General features: G+C 42.1%; 2 protein-coding genes across 5 annotated transcripts in view; both read right to left on the bottom strand.

The window, feature by feature from the left end:
* The window catches only part of LOC137413502 (solute carrier family 12 member 2), a 172,510-nt gene that overhangs the window by 137,836 nt on the left and 16,074 nt on the right, over window positions 1–18,600 (bottom strand). For 2 of the 4 annotated variants that reach the window (XM_078781572.1, XM_078781571.1), the window contains exons 2-8: window positions 16,187–16,303; window positions 15,949–16,024; window positions 14,374–14,469; window positions 9,910–10,049; window positions 7,729–7,839; window positions 4,789–4,900; window positions 3,892–4,019 (exon numbers count right to left, since the gene is read on the bottom strand). In XM_078781572.1, coding sequence (XP_078637698.1) covers window positions 3,892–4,019; window positions 4,789–4,900; window positions 7,729–7,839; window positions 9,910–10,049; window positions 14,374–14,469; window positions 15,949–16,024; window positions 16,187–16,303 — 780 coding nt within the window. Of the gene's footprint in view, window positions 1–3,891; window positions 4,020–4,788; window positions 4,901–7,728; window positions 7,840–9,909; window positions 10,050–14,373; window positions 14,470–15,948; window positions 16,025–16,186; window positions 16,304–16,452; window positions 16,525–17,740; window positions 17,757–18,600 lie in introns of those variants that run through there. The other 2 variants (XM_078781573.1, XM_078781574.1) reach the window with 2 other exon arrangements.
* On the bottom strand, window positions 790–3,797 carry LOC144892928 (uncharacterized). Its single transcript, XM_078781575.1, has 2 exons — window positions 2,747–3,797; window positions 790–2,657 (listed from the first exon to the last, which is right to left on the bottom strand). Exons 1-2 carry the CDS (start codon window positions 2,840–2,842, stop codon window positions 1,092–1,094), a joined length of 1,662 nt encoding a protein of 553 aa, XP_078637701.1. The 5' UTR covers window positions 2,843–3,797; the 3' UTR covers window positions 790–1,091.

Here is an 18,600-nt window from a genome sequence, read left to right on the forward strand (position 1 = left end):
GCGTGGCGGAGGTGTGTGCTCTACTGAGTGCTGTTCTTGTTACCCTCGCCAGAGGAGAGGGTATTGCATTTGAGTCTGTTTGTCTTTGTCCGCACAGAATAAATACGATTTTCTCTGCAACCGTTGGTCCGATTGACAGGAAATTTTCACCATAGGTACAACTCTACCTGTATAATTTTTTAATGCTAATTATGACATCATCAGTCACGTGGTTCGGCCGCCATCTTGGAAAAACCGAAAAACTTTGCACCTCTATATCTCCAAAAGCACCGAACAGAAAAAATTGACATGGCTCATTGTAAAGAACTCTCCATGGGGAATAAAATATGTAAATGATGTCATAGGTGCCTCCATTATGACGTCATAATTCGACAAGTACAAAACTTCATCCGATCAAGATGAAATTTCTTGAGCATAATCTCGGAATAAATTAGTTTAGAAAAAAAATAATGATGTCATCGGTCACATGGTTCGGCCGCCATATTTGTTTTAACAGCCTTAAAAACCACTGAAAATACATCCTGGTGAGTGTTTGCAATCTCTGATTGCTCTTTCTTGTTGGAAATGTAATCTGCCCTCACATGCTAAAAGGCATCCAGTCAAGGGAGCAATGCAAGCAAGTAGAGCCTGGGGAAACCAAAATCATTGCTGGATACAAGTCATGGTCGCTAGGGTGCATCAAACGCCCCATGATTTTCAAAAAGTTGTTGTATTTTAATGTCTATTCCCTCAAATGTTACACTTGTTGGTAGAAGTATGTATGCAAAAAATAGATGAAATCAGAGGTGGTCCTGGGTGGCCACCGGCCACTTTTATATATTTAGGGCCATTTAGGGCCACAGCTAAACTACTTTACAAGATAATGTAAAATTAACTACAAGATAATGTAAAATTAACCATTATACCTATATACAAAAGTAAAGTCCTACTTTTACTAAATGCCTAATATCAAACAGTTAAAACAACCTTACATGTCAATGTAAAATTAACCAAAATCGTTCTTCATATTACAAAGTTGTAGTACAGTGTTGTAGTATTGTACTTTCATTGATTAAAAGTTTGAAAATGTATTAAGCACAACGCCAATGTCACTACTCCAACTTTGCTCGTTTCCGCAAATTTGGCCTCGCTTTGCGGTCACATTCAACCACTTGAAGAAGATTTTGGAAGTGGTCTTCTCTTCTTGCAGTTGAGACAAAATCAGTTGCGAGCTTTACTGCTCTCTCCGCAGGGTCATTCACAACATTAAGCCCATCCACAATGGACTTGGCTGCCTTGAAGTGCTCATTGTTCTGCCAAGTGTCAACATCCTCTGTTAGGAAGGTCATATCTAGGTGAAGAAGGTTTACTGTAAACCACGAGTCCTCGTTCACAAGATCAGCCAGGGTTGTCGCTTCTGTAATTTTTGGAAATGACGGTTTGCCATATCCAGAACCGTAGCGGTGTTTTGGAGTGCTTGGCATTTCATCTGGTTGTATGGCCAGTAACACATCTGCAAGGGCACGACGATCCTTTTGAGGAATTGCATTGCTGAACAGTGCCAAAACAACCAGTTCTGGGGTTAAATACCACAAATGTCTATCAAAGGCTTTCACAGCGCTGACTGAAATGGTTGAGTTGACAGCTTTATAGTTGAGCAGAGTCTTGTAAAAGCACAAATCAAACCATGGGGCATTTGAAGCAGACTGACATATGAGCCACCAATCACAATAAATATAAACAACAAAAACAACAAACTCCTTCAGTTTTTTCTGTTGATGTTGTGTTGTTACAGTTCCTCGAGGTAGTAGAGAAATTTGCTCTTCAAGTAGGCATATTTTGATGGAATAAAGAATCTTTGACATCCACCTTGCTTTATGCATGGCCCCTGGTCTGTGGAGTGTTCCTTGTTTTGTGACATCATCATCGAGGACTACCTGGCAGAGTTGTGCCATTTCCTTGTAGTCTTCCCTACAGTATGAAGCGCTTGTGCGGATTGTGCTTAAAACCTTGTTTTTGCAGGATAAAAGCAGCTGTTGTGCATAGTCATTGTACATGGAAATGTCAATTTTGGTTAAACTTTCATTCTTTGCATGCGATATGCGTTCCCAATTCTTCTGGAATTTTTGGAACAAAGATACTTCTGGAGACTTTGATGCCTCAATTTTGAGAACGTCAAACACATGATCCAGGATTACCTCTCCAACATGATGGCGACATGCACACCACAGAAGAGCACGGTCCAGTTTTGATTGAATGGTAACACAGGCAGCTGTAACGTGTCCAGTGTTTGATGCTGTTGTGTCAAAACATAAGTTGACAACTGATTGTTTGCACTTCCATGAATGTAGATACGTGTAAGTGTGCTCGGCAATGATGTCACCTGATGACCTATCACTTCCAGGAGGATATCTAGCCACCCCCAGTAGCTTTACATCAGTGGCATTCCCAACCAACACTGGCAATCTTTCTTCCTTGACATTCTTGTTTGTGAGCGTTGGTATCTGCTTGCCATCCCAGTGAAGTGTTGCAGCTGTTGGGGCGATCCAATTTTCTTGAATATCTTTGGCGATAGCACTTGTTATTGATCGTCGAGCCTTATCAGCAGTTGAGTACGACTTGGCCACACGACGTGGATCACCTCCTGCCTCTTGAATTACAGCTTTGGTGAGCGCAACCTGTTGAACAGGAGTTATGTTTAGTCGAGTAGCAACAGACACAACTGAATGTCTTTTCAGAATATCATGAGGAATAAAGGCAGATGTACCTGCATATGTTGATCTGTGGTGACTACGCTTCCTTTGAAACTCTGGAATCGCCTCTTCTTCAGTTTCTTCCAAGCTATCTGCAGAGTCACTATCATCAGAGCATACAGAACTAATTGTCATCTCTTGTACACTGGATGATTCATGACGTTCTCGTCTTGAAGCTTCCGCTAAGAGGCGTTTTTCTTTTCTATGATCTTTATCAACTTTCTTCTTGTCAACACCACCAAATGAGGCTACTCTGTCAGATTTCATTGACTCTAAAAATACTCTATCTTCCTCATTCTTAATGTTTGTCATTGCATCTTTTGTCCATACACCAAAGGTCTTATCAAGACGTTCATTCATGGTTTGCAACTTAGCCAAAGTGCTTGGAGATTCACGGCGAGAAACAGGTATTTGACGCAATTTGTTATTGTCATTAAGAAGGTCAAGTATTAGTTTGCAGCATTGATGGTCTGAAAGCATAGGAATATTTGCTTTAGTGTAGAATTTTTTCAGCTGGATAAGGACGATGCTGGCAGATTTCCATTTCAGTGGCTGAGTTTGTTTGCCTTCACATATTTCTTTCTGGATGTACCACATCACGCATCGAAGAACCTGCCGGCAAGTTGGGAGGCGGACTCCTGTCAATGTACCATCTGCTTCTGTAAAAGCATTGCCAAGACCAAAAATGGCACTTGCTAATCTGGTCTTCTTATCTGCCATCTGAAAGAAAATAAAGGATATTATTAGACTACTAGTATGGGACCCACGATTAGACCTCCGATTTCATTCATGTAAAAATACAAACTAATTATCAAACCATCGTTTTTTGCATAAAATTGTTATATTTGTATTCCTCTCATCAAGACCTTCAATTTGATACCAAACATGACTAGGTTTGGGTGTAAAATAACAAAATCAAACATTTTTACATAGTGCGGCCCCGAAAATGGCCCTAAATATATAAAAGTGGCCGGTGGCCACCCAGGACCACCTCTGATTTCATTTATTTTTTGCATACATACTTCTACCAACAAGTGTAACATTTGAGAGAATAGACATTAAAATCCAAGAACCTAAGGGCGTTTGATGCACCCTAATGGTCGCATTCCATAAAAGGCAGAGCAAAACAAAAGTCAGAGGCAAAGATAAAACTTCTCACCTCCAAATCTCCCGAAATGTTTGCTCCTGCCAGGATTCCGGTCGCAGCAGGGAAGAATATCGAAAAAACCGAGAAAAATGTCTCGCTGTTACGAAAATCCGGGCCAAAGTTTTCAGAGAAGATTGCGGCTGCGCATCACACGAAAGCAAAACAATACATACAAACAAACCACAAGATTGCTTCCCTCGTGACCAACAGGCACTCAAACTGCAGCTTTCTTAGTTGGCAATACGAACGGCGATATGGGGGCAGTGGATTGGTAATTGCTCTCGTACATTTAAAGTTCGTTATCTTTCAATGTCACGAGGTGAAGACATCTACATATTACATACATATTACATACAAAAGATAGCTAACTCCCATCCCAGCTCATCATCGCTGTCGTTCCTATGCAGCATGTGGCTGCGTGTGGCGTAATTTGCTGGGTGCACGGCTGTGTCAGTCACTGATGCCGTACCCACCCCTCTGTGGGTTAGGGCAGGAATTTGGAATGTGTTCATGGTGCTGGCAATATCTCGACTACTCTTTGCAAAGGACACCGTGGGATCTTAAACGACCACCAACTAATGTGGGAAGATGGGAAGCGAGGTTTAATGTCCATCCGAGGGATGGCACACAGACCCCTCGCCTTGCTTGCAAAACACCAGAACGAAAGTTTATAACTCAGCCGGGATTCGGACCCAGCCTAGACAGCTCATAGGTGAGTGTGCCAGGCATTCCCCTCCCCTCCTCTTCAACTTCATGCCCTCCTTTCATCAAATTTTATCTTCCCATTCAATCCCCTTCCTCCTTAAATCCATGTACATCATGTCAAAAACATCACACACTCAAGAACGACAAAGGGGGCTAAGTCTTCACCATCATTTATTAGATTGTGAGCATACAAATGTGACATACCCTTGTAACTGAAGATTCCTTGACTCTGTTTGACGTCGTCCGGTGGGATAAAGGTGCCGATGAAAAAGTTTGCAATGGCAACAAGCAGAATCAGGAGCAAAAGAAGTTGAGCCTGTTTGCCAGGGAAAGGGTCAGGGAACACATTCAATGTCATTTGGTGTAATAATAGCACGTAGCAGCAATGGAAAAGCATCCATATGTACCACCAAACCATTCATTCTTCCATTTTAAAATGTCATTACCTATCGACATGGCCACTTTGGCATTCTAGTCCACACTATTCTATACATGATATTCTCTCATAGAAAATGGAACAATGCATGGATAGCGCAGTTACAGGGAATTCTATATTTGGTTACAGCTGCCAGTAAAGACCAAAAAGGAATAGAAGATCTTCCATCACTTGGTCAATACGAGGTTGGATGAAAAACCCCACAATAAATTATTTCAAAAACGGTAAAGAAAACCGTTTTGGACAAAGCAAGCCGGATTGATGTCAGCTAGAAAATAAAATAAATATGGAACCTTGTGTGTACGATCCGAAAACGTCCTTTTAAAGATCACTCTCAACAACCACATTGGCTGTTGATGGCAGCTGTCACATCAAAGGAAGAATGTTTGGACTTTTCCAACTGAAAACACTTTTTCCTTTAAGAGTTACCGTCAGGAGACACCTGACACTATTTTCAAAACAACCATCCACAGGTAGCTTTCTATCCAAATAATCTGCTTGCTTTGAGTCGAGACCGAATATTTTTAAACGTACCGTGAAATGGGGTGAATAGGGACAGCAAGGTGGTTAGGGACACAAATTGAAAGAAAGTTCGGAAACTTTCTTCGCTGAAAATTGATAACCATACTGATTTGTTGATATTTGGGTTCAAAGTTTTCTCTTGTTTTTTTAAAAAGCAACTTATAGTCCCTATTAACCCCATATATGGGTTAAATAGGAATAAATAGGATTTTTATGACTGTCCCTATTCACCCCATTTTACGGGTGAATAGAGACAGTCACCAATACAAAAAAATAATAATCAAGAAATAGGGACAGTTTGGAGAAACTTTTTATCCCATTTTTTTTTTCATTGGCACCATGGTTTACATTATGGGTGCATATTATGTGCATCCATCTGAGCTATCAATTTAGCAATAAGTTGGAAACTCAGGATTGTTTCTTGACCCTTAGCCTACAGCACATGTGCAGCACAGAGGGAGCTGCACATGGAGGAAATGTTGAGTTGGATCTTGCAGACGGCGTGAAGCTGGAAGGTGTGAAAACATTTTGCTACCTCGGAGACATGCTGAATGGAGAAGGTGGATCAGACTCGGCAACGGTTGCTCGAGTGAGATGTGCATGGAAGAAGTTTCGGGAACTGAGTGGCGTGCTGATGAGGAGGAGTGTCGCTGAAGCTGAAGGGAAAGGTGTATGCTGCATGTGTGAGAAGTGTTATGATTTATGGGAGCGAGGCATGGGTAATAAACGTAGAGCAGCAACGAAGGCTGGAAAGGGTGGAAATGCTAATGGTTTGGTGGATGTGCGGAGTATCGTTGAGAGAGAGGAAGACAAATGATAAATTGCGAAAAATGATGGGAATAGAGCCTGTGATTGATGCTGTGAAGAGGAACAGGTTGAGATGGTTTGGTCATGTGTTGAGGAAGGATGAAAGTGACTGGTTGAGAAGAGTGATGGAAATGAATGTAGAAGGAAGTAGAGGACGGGGAAGACCGAGAAAGACTTGGCTTAAGATGGTGGAAGAAGAAATGCGGGCAAGGGGGTTAACAAGGAGAGATGCAGAAAATCGGGCAAGATGGAGAAGATTGTCATGGGGACCGCAAGGCTAACCCCCGCTCTAGCAGGGAAAATGGACTTAAAATGCATGTTGTTGTTGTGTTGTAACCCATATATGGGGTTAATAGGGACTATAAGTTGCTTTAAAAAAAAACAAGAGAACACTTTCAACCCAAATATCAACAAATCAGAATGGTTATCAATTTGCAGCGAAGAAAGTTTCCGAACTTTTTTTCAATTTGTGTCCCTATTCACCTTGCTGTCCCTATTCACCCCATTTTACGGTACTATCAAAGACGCGAGTGCAAATCACGACCGAAAATGAAGCATGCAAAGGAAGGCATCTTCGAATCACGACACGACATGTTAGCTGAAGCAAACAACAGCAATGTCACTTCCACATCCACCACAACTTCCCATCCTCCCCCCCCCCCCCCCCCCCACCCCCAAATGCATAAACAAGTCGTTGCATGAAAAAAAGAATGTTTGCAATTTTCAAATAACAGTCCCTAAACAGGCTTGTGTGTTGTACAAGACTACTACTGCTCTTTATATGCAGTGTATGGCTGCAGTCGCATCATTTTGCTGGGGTATGGCTGTGCCACAGATGCGGTGCCCCCTGAAGGTTAGAGCAGGAATTTATCATTTGTTCAGTGCCGGTGATAACTCACCTACTCTTCACGATGGGCACCATCGCATCTTTAACGTCCACCCACCAATGCTGTCACAGGGGAAGCCAGTTTAACATACATCCGAGTGACACACACATTGATGCCGAGGGATTTAAACCCAGCTTCACAGCTCCAAGGTGGTGTGTGTGTGTGTGTGTGTGTGTGTGTGTGTGTGTGTGTGTGTGTGTGTGTGTGTGCTTTTAGGCGAGCCTGCCAATCCATACAAGACTTGCTGAAGGATCAATAATAATTAATTAATTACCATTCCCTTCGTTGCCTTTTTGAACCATTTCATTTACTCAAACATCTGTCGTGCCCTTATGCCCATATATTTACGACCTCTCTCCAGCATTCTTTGATCTGTATTTTCTCAAACATTTTTGTCGCCAAGTCTCTCTTTAAAGCAATAGCTTTTTGCTTTATCACATAGTCATCATTAATGACAGCAAACAAAGTTGGAGGGCAGCATTTTATAACAACCTTGGCTTCCCACTCCATGCCAGCCACTGACACTCCGAAGATGAGGATAACAGTAAGCAGCCCGATGATGCGAACATCGTTGGTTTCATCCACCATCACAATGCTATGCTCCTGCAAATAGGAAATAAAAGGTGGGGATGGGGTGGGGAGGTGGTCAAAGGTCGAGGGTTCAAGGACATTGGGATAAAAGGGAGGTTGGAGATGGAGATCTGAACAATTCTTAATCCTGTTCAAACAAAAATATTTAGCCATTCATATCAAGAGCACAAATCGACCTGGTTGGTTCAACCTGAGCATCTCACAAGGTTAACTAGAATGGCACTATACGACGTCGCGACATCATCCGATATGCCTCGGACCACATTATTACATCATTAGACATACATGTACCAAGTTTGATTTAAATCCTTTCAAGCTGCTCTCAAGTATCACATTTTACCTGATATGACCTCCGACGCCGCAATCTAATCAGTTCATCTTTGTGTCGTAATATATACTTGTACCAAGTTTGGTTAAAATCCCATCACTGGTTTACAAGACAGCTCTAAAACATAATTTTTACCGAACGGGACCTCTGACCTTTGACCACTGGACTCCATAATCTAATAAGTTAATCTTTGCATCATTATACATATATTGTACCAAGTTTGGCTTAGATCCCTTCAGCAGTTCTTAAGTTATTGCAGTAACGAAAACCTATCACAGACGGATGGACTGACAAACCGAAAACATTATGCCTCCGGTGACTTCGTCGGCAGAGGCATTAATTAATTAATTAAATAAATACATACATAAAATATTATACAGTGTGTATATATACATACGTAGTGTGTTCAAAAAGTATCCGACCTTTATTTTTCGTGCGTAAAAAAAGAAGCTAGGGAGGCATTGATTGGTGCACGTATGTAGGCGATCCTAATGCACACGCGTGAATTTTTTCCCACCTGCAGAAGCTGTCATTCGACGGCAGACCGCCGATGAGTGAGGACATGTAAGTGAGCGCCGTCGGATTTTCGTTTTTGACAAAATGACGGAAAAACTTGAACAACGCTACTGCATCAAATTTTGTGTCTTTTGGCCTCGGGGATGTTGGATGCTTCCATTGTGATGACTGCAACTTGGTTTCTGGGTCGTACCCATAAACCCAGGACTCATCGCCAGTGATCACTGTGTTGAGGAAGCTGGGATCGCTGTTCACAGTCTCCAGCATGTCCTGTGCGATCTCCAAATCGTTATCGCTCAATCGCTCAATCGTTAGCAGCTTTGGTACGAACTTCGCTGAGATTCTCCTGAAGCCCAAATCCTCCTTCATAATGGAATGAACGGTGTTGAATCTTGCGGATCGTTTCCACTTGGGAATCGCCAAGCTTTACACCATTACACCATTACACCAAGCATATATATATATATATATATATATATACTGTATACATACACATTAGCGACATAATAAACGGGTTTCAAATCACATCCACCAACCATGATATTTCTCAATTTGTTCTTAGAATGAATGAGCTACAAAAGTAAACTGTGAGTCCTGCAACAGTCTAATTCAGCCTTGGAAGTAACTGGTCCCTTGCACCTGCTGCTGCATTTGAGTCTTGGGGGAGTAACTACTGGAGTCTATCTCTACGTGTTCTTCTTTTTTGATCTTTGTTCCTTTCACACATTTCTCTTTATTCTAATTCTTGCTTTTTCTTTTTTCTTTCTTCATTCTCATCTCTGTCTATGTCTAGGAGAAATGATTTCTTGCAAAAACTTGGTTTGTGGAGTAGTGGCTGAAACCCGAATCCTATCCAGGTTCCTCCTGATGACTCCATTTTTGGTCTTTGCTTATTCAGGTTCCTTCTGATGACTCCAATGCAGTATTTGGTTTTCCGTTTGATTACTTAATTTCTTTCTTTATCTATCAGTCTAGTGCAGTGGTGGGCAAGCTGCAGTTCAAGGGCCACATGCAGCCCATCAGGCTTCTGAGAGTGGAATTACAAATATGTTAAAGACACAAAACCACAAGCCATACACTACACCGAGGCATCAGAAAGAATATGTGCTCGGGAGGATGAAGACAACACTACCATGTGGCAATTCAAAGAGCTTGGCTCCACCCAGAAATCCCACACTCCACCCTCTTTCTGTGCCCCACTCCCTTTTCCAAGCCAAAGAAAGGCCAACCCCACTCACCTGCAGGAGATCCCGCATCGTCTCAGCAAATCCAACCACGTACATAGCCACAGCGACAGCATTGGCGAATGAAAAAATGAGGCCAATGGATCCACCAAACTCAGGCCCAAGGGAACGTGAGATGAGGTAGTACGCCCCACCTGGAGGCAGGAAGTGCAAGGATGGGGATTAAATATCTGGGGTCACAGGCGAAAGGGGAATGCAGTGCATATTTTTATATCACTATCGAAACGGCTAGAATTCCAACAGTCCAATGCAGTAAGCATATCAATCGAGTGGAGAGTTGAACAAGTAGGCTGGAGACTTGCAGATAAACGACGCTCACTTCAGACTCAAGAATGAGTGCAGTGGACCTCATTGTAGGGCCAAACACATCACAAAAGTTTATTACATTTATTGTCGAAGTTGATTCTGGAGAGGCCACACTTAGACTACAGCAGAATAAAAAATACAAGGTGGATCAAAAAAGTGCCCCCTCCACCATGCATGTCCTCCCCCACCCCAAGGAAAAAACATGACTCCTATTCAATTGGCCTTAGGAAACACTGCTATAAGAATGTACAATCCTGCCTGGAAATAACATAGAAAAAGTACATCTGTACAGAATTTTGTGCTTTGTGGTCCAGAAAGGAATGTGGAGAGGCACTGGAGCAGGCAATTGTCTGACTTTCCCTCAAATGTGATATCTGGGTGTCCAATCTGTTAGCATTGTGTGGTGGACAATGAAGATCACCCGGGGTCCATCACAAAAAGTAGCTGAGGTATAAATGGCACCCTCAACAAATTCATACGCTTTCAGACGAACGTCAGGCCTGGCTGTTCGGGTTTGGTCCATGAAAAGCTTAGCCCCAACAAAATAAAGACCGAAAGTCTAACAGCGGCGTAGCCGGGCTTGTTCGATACTTTAGTTGAAAATAGACGTAATGACGTCGGGTGACACAAAACTGCCGCTACTTTAATATATAGAAGATATATTTTAACCTATAGTAACTTTTCAGTCACTACAAAGGTATTAGTGTTACAATTACATTAATTATAATATTAACGTTACGTTATCATTATTACGAAAATGATATTACAACAAAAAAAAACCGAGGCTAATTCCTTACTTCCATGGTTACACCACTTATCATTAATGAATGAACCATACACCGCTTCAATCCAATAACCTTCCATTCACGACATTGGGATTAAAGTGTTATAGTTACATTTACTACATTTACTACATACTACAAACCCTGGTGTTGGGCTAGCGGCTAGGGTGCCAGCTTAGGATACCTAGGATCCTGGGTTCGAATCCCGGTCGATCGCTGAATTAACGCCAGGGGGGTTGACTCAGCCTGTCATCCTTCCGAGGTCGGCTAATTGAGTACCAGTTCACTGGTAATTCCCTGCTTGTCGTAAAAGGTGACAAACAGGGTTGGCGTCAGGAAGGGCATCCGGCCGTAAAACATTGCTTCAAAAAGGGGACCAAAAAACAACAACCACGGTTCCCGAAAAAGGCCAACCCCCGCTTTGCAGGGAAAAATGGCCTCTAGAGGTGTTTTTTTTTTTTAGTTACATTTACTACATTATTATTATTATTATTATTATTACGAAAACGATATTACTGAAATGATACACTACGTGACTACTGTATTAAGAAACCTGGGCTTAATTTGTCAGAAGCGGTCCAAAGTTGTTGTTTTTATGTTTTTGTTTTTGTTTTGCAACAAAATGCAACCATTTGCCATTTTGTTTTGCAACCAACAAATTGTTTTTATGTTTTGCTATGCATTATGTTTTGCACTCTGTCAAAGCGTCTTTGGGCTTCCTGAAAAGCGCTATATAAAATAAATGCATTATTATTATTAAAGGTGAGGCATGAAGCCTAAGGCCTATACGTGCCATATTGTTGGAAGACCCGTAATGCCTATGCTTTCTATATGTGATGATCATTTTAACAATCGGTTTGTTTGTGCTTCACACTGAATGAAAAACAAAAATGTAGAGCATGGCGATTGTGATATATATGACAGGTTCGACAATATGTTCGACCTGAACGAAATTGTAATTAAAATGGCGGTGTGCGGAGTCAGCCGCCGTACCACTGTAATGACATCAGACGTAATCACATCACCCTGTCATGTGACCAGATCCTCAGCTCTGATTGGTACACGTTTGATGGGACATACTGACGGACAAACACTGTTCAAGACGACTTTGCCTTGTGGGCTATGCCATAAAAATGGCCCCATGGGGGACCGACTCATTTTTCCACAATTTAAGATTTTAAAATAAATTACCTGAATTAGAGATGAAACCCCCCTTTTCAGCCTCTTATATGGGGCAGATCCAGATGGCAAGCACAACACCGTGAGACCTTAATGTTGTGATGCATCATACCAAATTTGGTCCATATTGGTCTTGTAGTTTGTGAGGAAAATACAGTGCATTCAGAAAGTATTCAGACCCCTTCACTTTTTTCACAATTTGTTATGTTGCAGCCTTATGCTGAAATCGTTTAAATTCATTTTTTCCCTCATCAATCTACACTCAATACCCCATAATGGCAAAGAGAAAACAGGATTTTAGAAAGTTTTGCAAATTTATTAAAAAGAAAAAACTGAAATATCACATTTATATAAGTATTCAGACCCTTTGCTATGACACTTGAAATTTAGCTCAGGTGCCTCCCATTTCTCTTGATCATCTTTGAGATGTTTCTACACCTTGATTGGAGTCCACCTGTGGTAAATTAAATTGATTGGATATGATTTGGAAAGGCACACACCTGTCTATGTAAGGTCTCACAGCTGACAATGCATATCAGAGCAAAAACCAAGCCATGTGGTTGAAGGAACTGTCTGCAGAGCTCAGAGACAGGATTGTGTCGAGGCACAGACTTGGGGAAGCCTACAAAAAAAATTCTGCTACATTCAAGGTTCCCAAGAGCACAGTGGCCTCCATAATTCTTAAGTGGAAGAAGTTTGGAACAACCAGGACTCTTCCTAGAGCTGGCCGCCCGGCCAAACTGAGCAATCGGGGGAGAAGGGCCTCGGTAAGAGAAGTGACCAAGAACCCGATTGTCACTGGCTGAGCTCCAGAGATCCTGTGTGGAGATGGGAGAAACTTCCAGAAGGACAACCATCACTGCAACACCCCCACCGATCTGGGCTTTATGGCAGAGTGGCCAGGCGGAAGCCAAACAGTTCAATCTTGGTTTCATCAGACCACAGAATCTTGTTTCTCAGTCTGAGAGTCCTTTTGGTGCTTTTTTGCAAACTCCAAGCGGACATTCATGTGTCTTTCACTGAGGAGAGGCACGGCTCAGCCCATTGTATCAACCTAAACATTTCATCAAATTTTACAATTCCTACAAGTGGAGTTCTCCAACAGCACACTCCAGAAATGACAAAAGTTTGGACCAAACCATGGCAGTGTCGTGCTTAGTACGACTATCAAGGTTATTTGTACAAGTGGCTGGGATGAAGTAAGCATCCTTTGTGTGCAGCAATAATTATATATTTTAAAGGTTACACAAGCGAAACATGAAATTACAATTGAAGGTCATAGCGATTATCAACCGAGTGCAAGCATAGGCCCAAATCATTGCTTAAAGAACCATTCATTGGCAAAGGATAAAATATTTTGAGACAAACGTCATCTTATTCAGAAACGGATTCCAATTTTTTTTTCCTCCCTCCCTCCCTCACGAATCAGGTATAATGAAAACTGGAGTGCACACAGTCTCCCGTACAGAGTTGTAACATCTTTAAATCACAGTAACAAGACAAAAAACCCTATTTTACATCCACAAGGTTTATCAAAGGACGACAATTAGGTTTAGGACCCAAACCCAGGACACTTCCTCGAGATTTTGCTTCAATGGATTAACATTTAATTTGATGGATTAAAGGATAGCAGGTTAAGACTACTTGCTTCAACCACAAACATCACCATTATTATTCCTACCTTCCAGTTGGGAAGTCCAGGGGGAACTTTTGGCCCAAGTATTTCAAGAACCAGCTGGTCGGGCCTGAGATTCAACTGGAGCCGATTTGGGCAGGAGTTTGTAACTTGTTCAGGGTGCCGGCAATACCTCACCTACTCACTACGAGAGATCTTTAACATCCACCGGCTAATACTGGTAGATGAACCACCCAGCTTGATAACGTCCATCCGAGAGGCAACCCTGCCCACAAAGCACCTATCCGCCGGTTTATGGTCGGATCGGGAATCAAACCCAGACTACACAGCTCAAAGGTAAGTATACACCATCCTGTCAAACTGCAATCATCATAACGCTATGACTGCGTCACGTTAGCCGTACCGGACCCATGATTTTATCCAAATGTATCGAGCAAGGCCAATATCTCAGGATAACTTTTGTCTTTCATCCAACATTGCTATTATTTAAATTACATATTTGCACTTTCTCCATTTATTTGATATCATTTTGCACAAGTATAATCTCCATCTCACCTCCTCGGATGTGGCCATTGGTGCAGATAGCAGACATGGAAATTGTGGTCAGTATGGTAACCACGGTACTAATCAGTATGATAAGCACCGAAAGACCTGCATGTAACGACAGCGCGGTTCAGATGCTGAAGTTCCTGTGGATTAATAAAAGCACTCCACCAACGACATTTTTTAAACAATGAAACCCAAGGCCAAAATACTTTACAGACATTTAGAAGTGGAAATAAACTGTAAATTCCATGTAGTCACTGACAGAGTTGGCATCGGTGGACAAATAATTAACTGAAAATCAAACGATCAGAGAAATGCATTTATTAACAAAACAGAGTTCAAAGCAAACATTATGTTTCTGGGAGGAAGTTTTCTTTGAGACAAGTTCTGAACAGGTGTGGATCACACTTGTCCCAAAGGCAAACAAAATCATCATGGAATTCAAAACATGATACCGCAAACTTGAATGGGGATCGCAGAAGTGAAAAGAAGTAGGTGAGGCTGTGGTTAAACCACATAAGGCTGTGGTTTAAAAACAAAAAAGTAATAAAAGGCAGACAGGACAGAGTGTAGCTCAAAAACCAGTGTAGCACATGCCAGGTCCTGTTAATATGTCGGCCTCAAGTGGTTTATGTGAATGAGAGCTAGGAGAAAGAACAGAGCGCGAGAGCAAAAGTACCGAGGATCTACCAAGTCATTTTTGGTCTTGCACCGTCTGCGCTTTCTTGGTTCTGCCCCCCCCCCCCCTTGGTTTCTGCAGGGTGCCCATGGTCTGCCAGGTAACCCTGTTCTTCTTGGACTACCATAATCCAGGTTCAATGCTCACATGCACCGATTTCTCTCACCTATGGAACCAACTTCCCCAGTCTGTTCAGTTCCATTCTTCCCACCGAGGCTTCGAGACAGCTGTTCACCAATATAACAAGTCATCCCCCATCCATACTCATGATCACCTATATCCCAAATGACCCCATTCCTACACATGCCCTTTTTCAGGTTATTTTGACTGCCCCCTTTCCCCACCCCCCCCCTTTTAGTTTGTTGGATGATCTTCTTCCTCTTCTGTTTCATCCCCACTTCTCCCTTCCTCTTCTTCCTGTGTTTCATTCACCTTGTGTGCAGCTTGTTCACCCCATGTGTCCTTCTCCCCCTCCCCTTGATCTCACTCTTACTTCTACTCTGCTGTTGGTGTTTCCGCCACTCCATTTTGTTCCTTTCCATTCTGCTTCAGCTCTTCCATGAGCTTCGACCATGTACTATATACAAAAAATGTCTTACAAGAGTAATTGATCTTAAGAACGTTCAGTTTGTGATATAAATTCAGCCCCCTGCCCCCTCTAAAAAATAGAAAATGAAACATCACAAATGCTGTACCTTTGGTAAAACGATTTGATTTGGACACAATTTATGCACCATCCAAAATTAATTTAAATTAAATTCACAAACAAATAAATTAATGCAGCACTAGTTCTGCACAAGATTCTCCACCTCCACCAATTACAGGAGATCACCACCACAACAGTATAACAAAATAATCAGTTCAAAACAGGAAACAGAACATGTAACATGAAGTCGTGTACTCACCGATTCCACTCTGACCAACAATCCAAGAGAGACGAATGAAGAGCATCACGCCCCAGATGTTGAGCATACATCTAACCTGTCAAGGCCAATCATAGCAAACTTAATTAAAACACTCAAAACTCGAGCTTTAATTGGTCTTAGCAAAAGTTAAAATCAAACACGTTTTCCACGAGATGCATCAGCTCGTGTTTTGCTGCATAATGGTGAAGAACATTCGAGCATGTGGTGCCGCACTCACCAAGACCCCGCGGATCCAACCAAACTTTATGGCGCCAGCCTTGTCCCTGGTTGCCTCGATGGTCCGGCTCGTCGAACCTCTTCTGCCATTCACAACACCGATTCCATCCTCATCCTCCTGCAAACGAAGACGAGACATTAGACTGAAGAATCAACATGGCCAAAATGGCGGCCATATGGTAAGCCTGGCTGTGCCGCTGATGCGGTGCCCCCATGTAGGCTTGCACAGGTATTTAGAATTTGACGAGGGTACAGACAATAACTCACCTCCGGCTCAGCAACATGCTTCAAGGGAGGGAGAAATCCGCCTGCCTTTTCTCTTTAACATGCGATGCCATTCTATACATGCGTGAAAGAACATGGTGGAGAATACGGATTCGAACCTGTTCTCCTATAACAATTTTCCAATAGCAACTAAGTACTTCATTTTTCAACACAGTAACACATTTCACATATTCAAACCGATTGGACGTGATAGTAACAGATGCACACAAGGTTATGAAGAAGAAGTGCAAGGGCAAACAGAAAGAAACCATGCATGATCAAATTGATATCCGCAAAAATGATCAAATTAACCTTTTAAATGAAAAACTTGCTTTAACTCTACCCACGCAACTTACAAGGAAGTCTCAAATTGTTGTCTTCATAAAGAATGACATCTATAACCTTCGAAGTATAAATTATTCAATTACACATCACCTGGTGTTGGTTTAGCAGTTAGGGTGCCGGCTTGGGATCCTAGGATCCTGGGTTTGAATCCCGGTCAATTGCTAAATCAACGCCAGGGGGGTTGACTCAGCCTGTCATCCTTCCGAGGTCGGCAAATTGAGTACCAGCTTGCTGGGATGAATGATCACAGTGTGTACCCCGGTTTAGAATAGGTACACCGTATCCCTGCGCATCGTAAGAGCGTGACCAAGGGTTGGCGCCAGGAAGGGCATCCGGCCATAAAAACTGCCTCAAACAGGGAACCATGATTGTCATGGGGCCCGCAAGGCTAACCCCCGCTCTAGCAGGGAAAATGGCCTTAAAACGATCATTCATTCATTCATTCATGGATGCACCAGTTGATGGAAACAAACTCTGTTTCAGCATAGACTAGTCATCCTCTAGTACCAATGAAAACCGTGTGTCCATTCGGCTTGCCTTACCAAAGATTTCATTTTGTATCACAAAAGGCTTTAAACAATTAAAATAAAACACACACACACACACACACACACACACACACACACACACACACACACACACACACACACACACACACACACACACACACACACACACACACACACACACACACACACACACACACACACACTTCATTGACAAAGTGAGACTTTGTGACGGTTCTTTTAATCTCACGCTAATGGACCTCATTCCTCATAGTTGGCAAAAAGGAAGCATATTTTGGGCAAATGGGGAAGAGGAGGTGAGGGGGGAGATGGGAGAGTGGGTCAAAATTAATAAAATTAAAGTAGGGTAGAGAGGCTAACCTGGCTAAGGGCAGTCACCCATTTTTTCTCCTTTTGGTCCCATAAACCCCAAAACCCACCTGAAAAGTAGATAGGCCTCAGTCTCTCTTGAAATAGATGAGGTCCTGCCAATCAAGCAATACGATTGTGCAAATGCCATTGATAAAATTTAGAGATTGCAAAACAAATCTGTACGTTTCATGTAAACCCACTCCCAATGGAGGCTTGAGTGCCTCGGGGCAGTGACTTGTCCACAATATAGATGAACGACCTCTCCAATGCTCTGGGAAACGCAGTCTTCCTTTTTCAATTTTAACATGTGATGCCAGTCTATAGATGCGTGAAAGAATGTGGTGGAGAAAATGGGTTCAAATCCGTTGTCCTTTGACAACGTTCCAGTAGCAACTCCTTAATTTTTTTTTCAAATAAATGGATGGATATACAGTACAAGCACTCCCACAAGCATAATACACTGTATAATTGGTGAGAACGCAACGCTGTGTTCAGCAAGTAAAACATTCCACATATTCAAACCGATTAGACATGACAATAACAGATGCACACAAGGTTATGAAGAAGAAGTGCAAGGGCAAACAGAAAGAAACCATGTATAATCAAATTGATATCCGCAAAAATGATCGAATTAACTTTTTTAATGAAAAACTTGCTTTAACACTACCCACGCAACTTACAAAGAAGTCTCAAATTGTTGTCTTCATAAAGAACGACATCTATGACCTTCAAAGTATTCAGCCTCTCGTACCAATGAAAACCGTGTGTCCATTCGGGTTGCCTTACCAAAGATTTCATTTTGTATCACAAAATGCTTTAGTAGTTAGGTAATTCTTAACCGGTGAACTCGCTTCAATATTCAGCTATGCCCTTCCTTCCATCCGTCCAAAATTTAGAGGAAGAACCACCCTTCTAACCCACCAAATTT

This window comes from Myxine glutinosa, chromosome 7 (assembly GCF_964187855.1).
Source record: "Myxine glutinosa chromosome 7, kmMyxGlut1.1, whole genome shotgun sequence".
In the NCBI taxonomy this organism is placed as follows: Eukaryota; Metazoa; Chordata; class Myxini; order Myxiniformes; family Myxinidae; genus Myxine; species Myxine glutinosa.